Genomic DNA, 12,018 nt, shown 5'->3' with positions numbered 1-12,018 from the left:
TTTGTAATTTTAATTATTGTATCTAATAGGAGTAATATATTTAATAAATCAGGAATTTGAATTTTGTTTTCTTTTAATTGGAACAAAAGAGTGTATCTTGTTGTAAATTAGGAATATATTAGTGTCTGTTAATGGAATTTTTACTCAGGATGAAATTTTTTGGTACTAATTCTAATCTAACAAATGGGCAATTGGTGCAATTACGTGATTATTAGGGACCAAAAATGATTGTTGATTGTTGAATTATAGTAATTTAGTGATGGTGATGTGGAATTCCAGATCCTGGGATCTTGGTTACTCTCTATCTTGTAAAGTGTGTTGTATTACTTTATCAATCTTACTTAAACACCAGTCTTCTTTAATCAATAAATAAAAATTATTGTAAAGAAAAAAAAGCAACCCCTTATCGAAATTAAAATGCAGCCCAGTAGAGAGTTTCTTAAAACACAGGAAATGCAACGAGATTGATTATTCTTAAAACGTTATTAATCGATTGATGATTGGATTAATATGGTTTGATTAAAGTGAAAATCTAGAGAATTAATATGAATATGAATATTATTATATTTAAATTTAAATTTTCAATAAACCAAAATTAAAGTGTATTTATTTATTCTATTTTGTTTTATATTATTTTTATATTATTTTGTTTTAGCTTTTTAAAATATAACTCGTCGTGTTATTATGGACAAATATATCTATTTAACTAAAACTATCTTCTAGATTCTTGAATTTTGGATTTTGTTTCTAATTGGAAAGGTTTGCGTTAGAGGAAATAATCACAAAACAATGTTAGTTAAATAAAATTCAAATTGGAGTGTGAAGAAGAAGGATGGGGGGTTAAATAATGGTTTTGAAAAAGTAGCCGAAAGGTAAGGGATGGTTGCTATTGTAGAGTAAAAATATAGGTATTTTAACAGAAGGAGATTTTAAAGGAAAAAAGAACTTCGTAAGGCCCTTGAAAGTTATATAATTCAAGTGTATATATATAGGAATATAAATATAATTGCTTATGAGTATGGGAATATATATATATGTGTTTGTTTCTATAAGCTTGTATGTAGAGGTGTTTATCTGTAAGTGGATGTGTCTAGAGGTTTGTTTCGAAGTTGAGTTGTCTATTAAAAAGTATCGGAAATGGCAGAGGGAAAGAGAGTTTTTTTCAAATGTACTTGTCTTTGATCATTTCCAACAGAGAGGATTACCTAAAGAGAGTGACCTTTTTGAACAGGACCAGTCAGATCTTGAGTAAAGATGTAGTTCATGAGTTTGGCTAATAGAGAGAGATGGCAACAGCAAGAAAGAAAGAGAGAGAGTGTGTGTGTGTGTGTGTTTGTTGGTACTGGATCAATAGAGCTAGACAGAGATAGAGAGATAAAGAGACATGCAGTAGGCGAGAGAAGTAGGACGAGAAGAGAAGAGAAGCGATGCGGCATAGAACAAAAATAAGAGCAGTAATGAAATGACTCCATTGGCTATCAAGTTCCTTAACTTTCAATAACCTTTAATGAAAATGGTGAAGTTTTCGTTTCCTGGTACTTGAAAGAGCAAGAGCAGAGAAAAAGAAAGCGGGAAACCAATGAGAACCGAGCACTAAAATAAAACATCCGTCTCTTTTTCTTTTTTTTGCCTTTTTTTTCATTTTTCATTTTTCATTTTTGTGTTACTTTAACAAAAATCACAAAAACACTCAGTGGGGGATAGGAAAAGGAGGGGGGGCAAGAAGGCAGAATTGATCCCAAATACAATAACTTTCGAAACTGAGATTTTTGGTCACTTTCTTGCATTTGCAGTTTGTATGTAGTGTTTTTTATTTCTTTTTTCCTACTTCTTTTTTCACACATCTGAATTGAATCGTTTCAACACAAACTAAGCTATACTGTACTATACTATACCATTAATTATTAATGGCCACAAAAACTGGATAGACGAAAAACCCAATAGCGTCCAAGAGAGATGGTGTGAGTGGAAAGAAGGGGGAGAGAGGAAAGAGAACGGCAAACGGTATGGTGATTTGTATGGCTTCTGTTTTCTTTTATCGTATGCATATATGTCTCACTAAATACGATTTTAGGGGAGTTGTGAGAAAAAAAAGGAAGAACAAGCGATATCGCTCGCTGGATGTCTCATTTTACTCATGAGGTTTGTCTTGATATGTAATGTCTCCAGTAGCATGAGGGGAAGAGACGCCAGCCAGCTTGGTAAAATTTTGTTGAATGGCTCGGAACCGATGCCGGGAATTGTCTCTGGAAGAGACAATTATGCGTCGTTCTCTTGCTTGCCACACCTGTCAGTTGTCGATTATATTGTATATTGTTTATTGCTCTATTCAATGTCGTTATATCTCAGGGGCCGACGGGAGAAACAGATGGGGGAAACGAATTAAAATAAAGAAACCAAAGAGAAAGAATAGTAATAACGGCAACCACATAAAACCATTTGTGTGTCGCTATGGGGAGGAAACTCGGTCAGTGAGAGAGGGCAGCGGCATTTCTCGAATTGCGTTCATCGGAATTGGATTCTCATTGGTCAAAATCAAATTCTTTGTTCAAAGGAAATTTTGAATAGAAACGTGACAACTTCCTCGTGTATATTGATAGATTTTGGGTTTATGGATTTACGTATGTTTCTTTCTCATCTCAGTTTATAATTAATTATTTGCATAGGGGACAGCGCTAATGATGGCTACAACAGTATGTGTGACTAGTTAAGTTATAAAATGAAGGAAAAAAAAGAAGAAACAAAAAAGAATTATCTATAATTGGCTTTATTGTATTATTGTTACAGGCTTTTTAATATTTATATATAGATACATTTATATGTACATCTAACAACGGTACTATTTACGTGGGAATGAAAAGGCGGAAAAATATATATACTTCAGTAATTCAATGATCGACTATATCTCGGTATAATGTAATATAGTATAGCATAATATTTCTTTCATATACCACCCTAATTTGAGTTGTCTTTGAACCATTTATCGACGTATTCGTCCAATTTAACTGCGTCATTGTAAACCCAGGATCCAGGCTCGTTGTAAAACTTGGCATTTTCAAACATTATATGTAGATCTTCGTGAACTTCTTGAATACTCTTATATTGACCACTTTTACAGCTTTTTAAAACGGTATCAATAGCAACAGGTTTCTTAATAACTGTGTAGTAATCAGGATATAATCTCTTGGAGGGTAGCTTTTCAAATATTGCCGTTAATTGATGCTCGTCTCCTTCGTCGAGAACTTGGCGCATGGACTTCACCAATTCGTCGATTTTAGGTGTAAATTCGCATGAGGAACTCTTCCTTCCTTTCTTACCTTTAGGTGTATGATTAATTTCAGCTCCTCCAGATTCAACCTTAGTTGTAGAGTTCTCCTTCTTACCCTTCTTCACGTTGTTCACCTTTTCAGTAACATCATTGGCAACAACCTCATTAGTTGCAACTTCATTAGCTACAGGTTCATCGATTACAGCTTCTTCACTAACATTATTTTCTTTTCTCAATTTTAGCTTAATCTTTAATTTAGGCTTTTTAGCTTCTGGTTCAGTACCAGCAGCAACTTCATCCTCTGGGGGCTCTGATGGTAATCTTCTCTTTCTTGGTCTACCAGGTAATCTTTTAGGCGGAGCAGGTTCAACTTTAACTACTTCATCTACAATTTCATCTTGCAATAATGGTTCTGGAGTGTTCTCAATTGTACCAACTTCATCGCTGTCTTCAGTTTTACGCTTTCTTTTTTCTCTTGCAGCACGTCTCTTATGAATGGCTTCTTCTAATGTAACGCTCTCATCTTCAACAGCTTGTAAGAATTGTTCTTCAGTTAACCCATCATCATAGTAAACTCTCTTCTTTTCTCTAACTCTGCCAACTGCAACAGGTTCGACTTGTAAATGCTTAGTAATATCTTCAGTAAATACTTCTGGAAGTTCATCAGATTGAATTAATCTTGGCAATGCTTGTTTCAGACCTTGGGCCTTAGCTTCAGCCTTTTCTGCTGCCATTCTATCTTGATCAATTTTATCAAATAACACTTTTTCCTCTTCGGAACGAGCTAAAATCTCATTCAATTCCTCATCATCCATTTCAGCATCGTCTTCTTCATCTTTTGGAGTTTCATTTTCAAGTAATCTTCTTAAGAATGCTTCTTGTTCTTCTGCGGTAGATTTGTTATCAAACTTACCTGCTTGGATAACCTTACCATCAATATCCAACTTTTGCATAGCCCTTTCAAGAATAACTTCTTCCACGGAATCAGTTGTAATCAATCTTAAAATTCTGACCTCATTCTTTTGACCAATTCTGTGAGCTCTATCTTGTGCTTGTAAATCTTGATGTGGATTCCAATCTGTATCAAAAATAATAACAGTATCAGCGGTTTGTAAATTCAAACCCAAACCACCAGCTCTGGTAGATAATAAGAAACAGAAATAATCGGAATTAGGGGCATTAAATACCTTCAACATATCCGTTCTGTCCTCAGCTTTGGTTGCACCATCTAATCTCATATACTTTAAGTCTCTCATTCTTAAGAAATCTTCCATAATATCCATTACTTGAGTCATTTGGAAAAAAATCAAGACTCTGTGACCAGAAGCTTTAAATTTTGGAAGAACACGATCTAGTAACTCAAACTTACCTGACACACGGTACAATAAAGTAGAGTTTCCTCTAGTAGGATTGACAACACCTTCAACTTCATCAAAAACGAAAGGATGATTACAGATCTTCCTTAGTTGCATAATCTTGTTATTCAAACCTTTAATACCACCCTTTGTAGCACCTTCAGTACCAGCACCAACAAAAAGAGCATTGTGGTTCAACATTTGTTGGTACAGTTGATGTTGTAAACCTGATAACTTACATTTAACAACCTTTTCGATCTTATCAGGTAAGTCCTTTTCGACTTCTTTCTTTAAACGACGTAGTAAGAAAGGTCTTAAAACTTTATGCAATCTTCTGATAATCAATAACGCCTCTTCTTCTGTCAATTCTAATTTCTCTTGACCACCGGTATTAGCAAATGGAGTATTGAACCATTCGTCAAATGTTTTAGCTGAGTTGAAAATTTTTGGTAGAACGAAATTTAATAGTGCCCATAACTCTGGTAAATTATTTTGCAATGGGGTACCAGTCAAAATCAATCTGTTCCTAGTACGGTAGTAATGTTGGATTGTATATGATAATTTAGATTGAGCATTCTTCATTCTATGACCTTCATCGATAATCATGTGGGCCCAATCATATTTGGACAATAATGAACGGTCTTTAATGATATATTCATAGGTCGTTAATAGCACATCAAACTTACCTGATCTAATTTGGTTTTGAAGAACTTTTCTCTGGTTTGGTGTACCTTTATATATAATTGTTGTTAAACTTGGTGCCCATTTTTCAAATTCTAAAGTCCAGTTGGTGATGGTTGATAATGGAACTATGACTAAAAATGGACCTGTTTCTTTCTTAACTTCATACAAATAAGTGATTAAAGAAATGGATTGAATTGTTTTACCCAAACCCATTTCATCTGCTAAGATACCATTTAAATGGTTATTATATAAAGACACCATCCATTCTAAACCTTTGATTTGATATTCCTTTAAGGTACCACCAACAAGAATTGAAGATTGCTTTTCTATCTTTTCCTTAACTCTATGAGCAACTTCATAATAATCAACATTTTCTCTCTCTTCGTCCGTAATAGGAGTAATTTCTTCACCATGAAGGGCTTTAGCTTCATTTTGTTGCACTCTAACCGCTTGAGATAAAGAATCCAAGAATGTGTTAGTTTGCTTCAACAATTGTGTAATTCTTGTATCTTTTGTTTGATCCAATAATTTCAAATAGGCTTCTTCATCGTTAGATTTCAAAGCTGCTAAACGCTGTTTGGCAGTCTTTTCAATTCTCTTTTGTTCATCTTTTTCTATTTGAGTATGTAATGATTGGAAGATTCTACCAAATTGAGCACCACGATCACGTTTTGTCCATTTATTTTCCAAGTTTTCTTGAACTGTTTCTATTATATCATTTAATTTCTTCATATGCAAATTACGTTCAAGCTTTCTTTTTTCCAATAACTGTTGTCTTTCAAGTTCTTCTGCAAGTCTGACTGTTTGTGGTACATTGACTTTACTTCTGACTTGGACTGCTCTTTGAGCTGCCATTGTAAATGGGGAGTCACGGAATTGGGGAATATTATGATGGGCTTGATTTGTTACATTGTGTATTAATTTTTGTCTCAATGACTTTTGTTTTGTTAATAACTTCAAGCACTTCAATTCAATTAATGCACTAATTTTCAATTTATCAATACTTGAAGGAATATCACTTTTGGTTACAAATTCTAATGCATCTTCTAAATCATATGTACCTAAGTTTGCAGGCAATCTTTCTAGTTCGCCTATTCTTTTAGCTATGCGGGTGGATATATTTGATTCAATTTTATAATGTCCTAATTTATTTTCTGGCATGTTTGAAATTTTTGAAGACAGACCCAAAGCTTTGGATTTTGATTCAAAATCCAATGAAATTTTTATTGGTTTGAATAACTTTGAATTCTTTGTTTCATTTATTTCATTAACGTTTTCTTCATTAACATCATCATTATTGTTGGTAGTAGTGGTAGTACTGCCATTAAAACTTTCTTCATTGGGGAAGAAAGATTCTAATAGTTCTTCAGGGAAGTCTAAATCTTTTTCGATAAGTTTCAATGCTAATAATTGTTTTTGTAAGATTTCATCATTATATTCCATTGATTGATCATTTTTAAAGTTTCTCAAATCATCCAGATTTTTCAAATATTGATCTTGATCATACGAGATTTTACGCAATACGTTTTCGATGGCGTTAATTTCGTATTTGTTGTCATCAGGATAATCTAATATAGCTTTGTATCTATATATAAGTTGTTGTAACTGTCCTGTGGTGTTAGGCAATGGTATTTTAATATCTTCTACTTTTACAGTAATTTTTCCGTTTAAAAGTGGTTGTTCCGCCACTATTCCAGTTTGCAGCTGTGGTTGTGGTGGAGTCGGTTGTTGCTGTTGCTGTTGCTGTTGCTGTTGCTGTTGTTGTTGGACAACATTGGTGCTTGGGGTTGCAGTAGTTACGCTCATGTTCTGTTGTTGTGTTTTTTGTTGCAATATGTTTGTGGATATTCTAATCGAAACAAATCAAATCAAATCAAAACACGGTCGGTCTATAGCTAACTTGTGTGCAAGAGAGTGTCTCTGATTGGATTTATTCTTTGTGTACTAGAACCCAAAAGGAATAACAAATAGTATTTCTTTGTCTCCTCACACTAACAATAAGTATAAAACAACTTTTATTTATTACTATTCTTTGGATGTCACCAAATAAAAGTTTTGCACCAATTAGTCTTGGTTTTAAATTATCTTTCTAATAGTTTATTTGTAAACGTAACGTAGTGTAATGTAATGTGATGTTCCTGTACCTCTTTTCTATATGTGTCGAAGTCACTTTACTTTACTTTACTTTACTCTACTCTACTCTACTCTACTCTACTTTACCGGCAGTACGCTAACTTGTGAATTTATTTTTCCTAGTGTATTGTATGGTTTGGTATACTGTGTATAAACTATCTATATCTTCTGTTATTTTTCTCTAAAAGAAAAATTCAAAACCTCTTTTTGTCTTGTGACTAGCAGTAAGTATTTCAAAGACACTGGACTGAAAATGGCTTTGAAATAGTTAGATCGGTTTAAAAAAACAGGAAACAATAGTATCTTTTCGTGTATAAACAATCTGATGTAAATTTCAATGTTTAAATTTCCATATGTTAACGTAGTGGAACGAAATAAGCTTTGTAAATTTCAATATCAATATCAATATCAATATTGGTTGGGTTAGGTTAGGTGTATAATGTTTTATTTTTTTTCCTTTAGCTCTCTCTCTCTTTGTTTGTTTCTTCTCTCAGTTGGGCGATGGAAAATTTCGTCCAAAAAAACAAAAAAAACAGGAAAACAGGAAAAAATGATGGCCAGAGACAGAGAAAGTGGTGGAGAAGCACCACACACCACCTAAACATGTATGTGTCATTGCAGACGGAAAAATGGTCGACGACAACAAACGTTCGTGGTGGATGATGTTTGGTCACGTGTAATAAAAAGAAACGGTATTGTGGTGTTGTGAGGGTAACTGTCATGTGACACATCTTCAACCCTTTGGTATGAACTCTTTTGAGATGAGATGAGATGAGATGAGGTCTGGAGATTAGGTGGTTTCGACTGAGGTTGTAGTGTTTATGTTGCATACTGTGTTATAAAGTATGTTGGTTCTATAGGACCCTTCTAATTGTTTATTGTAATACTTGGTCATTGCAATTGATTGATTATTAGTTCATGGATTTTGTTTAAATTCATAAGGAACCGGATCTGGTTCAATCAGGATTCTTAACCAAAGCAATTGACATATTCCAATTATTTAAAACATTTTCACTATATAAAAGAATGTCCAGTTTAAATATATTAAATAACATATCAAATAAATATTATAAAGCTTGTTTCGCTGCTTATGTTGGCGATTTTGATAATTTTTATAAGAATTTCATTGGTACTGAATTAGTATATTTTCGTGGATATAAGGATGATGAAGTTAAATTGGGAGAGCTTGATTTAAATAATGCTTTAACTTATTATATTTCCAGAGGTTGTAGGTTTAGTTTTACATTTGCTTATAAATTACGAAATTCGGGTATTGCTTTGAATAAATATATCTTGAGGAATATTTCAGCTAGATTTATTATGAGTAATTATTTAGATGATGATGTAGTTAAAAATTATGTTCCTGCTTGTATTTGGTATCCTAATATCCCCTTGAAAGAAACTTGTTTGAAATTGATTAAGATAAATGATTTATATAATTATTTAGTTTATTTTATATGTGTTTTTAATAGTTGGAATGATGTTTATTCTAGTTTAAATTTAGTTCAATTGTTTCGTTCTAGTATTTCATTGGCTAAAAAATTCAATAATTATGGTATGTTGAATTTTTGTAATGAAGATGATATAATTGATTCTTCTTTTAATAATAGTTTTATAAAATTTGGTAATCATTTAACGTATAATAGAAAAGTAAAAGATGTAGATAGTGATGATATTTATATTAATCATTTTTTCTCTCAAAAGGTTTTTACTAAATATAATATGAGTTTAATTCATGATGAATTATTAGAGTATTCTTGGGATGAATATGATTCTGATTGTTATATGTTAGATAAATTTGATAATACTTTAGGGTTGGGATTTTTAGATTATAATCAATTGGATCAGAATATAATTTATAATGAATTATATGAAACTTCTTTGAATTTAGAATATTATAATCTCACAATTGATCGATAAGGACAATGCTTTAAATAACAGTTTATTTGCTTGTTATGTTGTTAAAAATTTAGATGGTTTTCCAGATATTGTTATTAAGAATGCAGTGTCTAATTTATTAATTAACGGTGTTTTTTGTGAGGAATTGGTTATAAAATATAAACCCTTTTGGTTGTATAATAATAGTAAGATTATTTGTTCTGATTTTTTGGGGGCTTATTTATTGAAATATTTTAGTAAATATCAGGTAGTTTTGTTATATATCATAGAAGGGTATAATTATTATTATAATTCGATTAAAGATGAAATAGATCCAGATATTGATGTATATAAATATGCTTTATTTTTTAATAATGATGAAATTAAGTCTCATCAATTGGAATTGGCAAATAAAAAAGGGTATTTTCTAAAACATCTTGATTTTGAAAATGAAGTTGTTTTAGACACACCTCTTAAACTTTATTTGGACGATATAGATCTTAATGAAACTTTAGATCATCATCCGTTATTTAATTTTGATAAATCAAGTTTTATAGACATTAACAACTTTGCCAACAAATGATATTATATAGCATATTTAAACTTATTTAAATTGGAAACATGTATCTTCTTTATTTATTTTTAAAGTACTGGCTATTTCATTAATTTCAGTACCTGTTTTTATTCCTTTGAATATAGATCGATCCAAACAATCCGAATACCGCTGTCACAACATCTATTAGCTTGCCTATAGCCAGTGTTGTATTAGCCATTAAACCAGTTCCTGGTTCTAAGTGTACGGCCAATACACCAATGACACCAAAAACAATTTCTAGAATTTTTAATATTTTACATTTTTCTAAATATATTTCTTCTAGTTTACATATATCATAAGTGTGTTTAGCAATATCTCTATTTTCACCATAAACAAGTAAATTACGTCATCTCCTAAAAATTCTGCAATTTCGTCATAAGGAGGACCAGCTGTACCGTCAATATCTTGTTTAGTACCCTAACTAGTTCAAACAATATCCCCTTCATTTGAATTAATAAAATCTAAGCCAGAATTATAGTCTTTTAAAACATCTAATGAAACGTCAGAATTAACAGTACCTTCATTGACTCCATATTTAATATCAGAACTCAAATATTTAGCAAAGTGTGTAACTCTATCGGGGGTTATTAGTGAAATCAAAAATAATACCACAATTATTACTTGGATCACCAGTCATGTGTAACCCATCTATTGATTCTTATCAACATATATGAGACCGTCAGAACCTACCCATAATAGGAACTACTTTTACCATTCTTCTATAACAATCAGCATCCACCTTGAACATTTCTTTTCTTACAGGTACACTATCCGTGTTACTATAGCTACTATACAGCATATTATGTTAGTGCTCTTGCATTCCAAATCAGATTCACGTGATGTCCCCGATCTTGCCCAAGACATCCAAAAATACCATCTATAGTGCACTCTGTACTGTATGGATGGGGTTAGAAGCCATCTCTTGTCCATGATTTATATTCTCTAGCAGTGGTCATTGTGGACGGTAGTTTCTTTTTTGCTTTTCTTGTTTTCAATCTCGTGATCACGTGTTCGTTCCCAATGATCCCTCGATGTTGGAAAAACTAATTAGCCGAACTGTGATATCGAAATGGATTGGTGAATTATCACCACCAAGAAAAATGAGATGAGATGAGATGAGATGAGATGAGATGAGATGACCTAACTTGATTGCAGATATCAATATATATACAGTTATATATATATATATATAGATGACACTTTTCAAGGTTCAGATTTAGGTAGAACAACATATATTCGTCATTGATACAGATAACCAGTAATCTAACTTGGTGTCGTGGAATTTGGACTACACTATTACATCACTAAAAATGTCATCTACTGGGAAAGCTACAGAACTGCAAGCCACTATGGCTGTCAATAGCCTCCTTTCAAACATCTTACCTGGTGCAAATAAAATGAGAAAATCAAATGACAACAACAATAATAAGAAAAATTCAAAAGGAACTTCAAAAGCACAACTTATCGATCGTAACCTGAAAAGAAATTTGGAAATTATGGATTTGGATACCCATAAGTTTACTAAAAAAAATAAAATTAAGAAAAATAAGAAAATTAAGAAAAATGTCATAAAACAAAATGAATTAAAAGAAATTGCAGATTTAGAAATCTTTAAGAAACACAAGATTGAAAACAATTTGACTCTAAGTGAAAAAAAAAAATTAAATAAAATCATTTCAAAAAATTTAAATAAGATTAAATCAAGAGAACTAGATTCCGACGATCAAGAAGAACTAGACGACGTCCAAAAATTTATACTGGATCAAACTTCAAATTCACAATCATATAATAAATCAAAGAAGAGAAAAACTAGAAGAAAGGAATTCAAAGAATTCAAAAATCCTGATAAAAATTCATCGATGGACCATAGATATCCTGGTTTGACACCAGGTTTGGCTCCTGTTGGTTTAAGTGATGAAGAAGATTCTAGCGATGAAGATGATGATAGAAATGACTACTAATAGATAAACTTACTCACTCACATATATACCTATATTTATATATAATATCTGTATATGAACAATTTCTGTACATTAATAAAAAATTCTAATAAAAGTCAAGATAGATACACTATTCTTTTAAATGCATATATTGCGATGCGTCGA

The 12,018-nt window shown here is 31.9% G+C and overlaps 3 protein-coding genes across 3 annotated transcripts; 2 read left to right on the top strand and 1 right to left on the bottom strand.

The window, feature by feature from the left end:
- Positions 1 to 2,955: 2,955 nt before the first annotated feature.
- STH1 (RSC chromatin remodeling complex ATPase subunit STH1) lies at positions 2,956 to 7,113 on the bottom strand (the record flags this gene model as incomplete). Its single annotated transcript, XM_001646074.1, has 1 exon — positions 2,956 to 7,113. The coding sequence occupies one exon, from the start codon at positions 7,111 to 7,113 to the stop codon at positions 2,956 to 2,958; it is 4,158 nt and encodes a 1,385-aa protein (XP_001646124.1).
- A 1,353-nt stretch (positions 7,114 to 8,466) lies between these two features.
- On the top strand, positions 8,467 to 9,360 carry Kpol_1039p14 (uncharacterized protein; the record flags this gene model as incomplete). Its single annotated transcript, XM_001646073.1, has 1 exon — positions 8,467 to 9,360. One exon carries the CDS (start codon positions 8,467 to 8,469, stop codon positions 9,358 to 9,360), a length of 894 nt encoding a protein of 297 aa, XP_001646123.1.
- Positions 9,361 to 11,223: 1,863 nt separating this feature from the next.
- Positions 11,224 to 11,874, top strand: RRT14 (Rrt14p; the record flags this gene model as incomplete). Its single annotated transcript, XM_001646072.1, has 1 exon — positions 11,224 to 11,874. The coding sequence occupies one exon, from the start codon at positions 11,224 to 11,226 to the stop codon at positions 11,872 to 11,874; it is 651 nt and encodes a 216-aa protein (XP_001646122.1).
- Between the last annotated feature and the right edge of the window lie 144 nt (positions 11,875 to 12,018).

The sequence above is a fragment of the Vanderwaltozyma polyspora genome, genomic scaffold, assembly GCF_000150035.1.
Source record: "Vanderwaltozyma polyspora DSM 70294 KpolScaffold1039 genomic scaffold, whole genome shotgun sequence".
Lineage (NCBI taxonomy): Eukaryota > Fungi > Ascomycota > Saccharomycetes > Saccharomycetales > Saccharomycetaceae > Vanderwaltozyma > Vanderwaltozyma polyspora.
The sequence above is the reverse complement of the archived record's forward strand: the minus strand, read 5'-3'. Positions and strand labels throughout refer to the sequence as shown.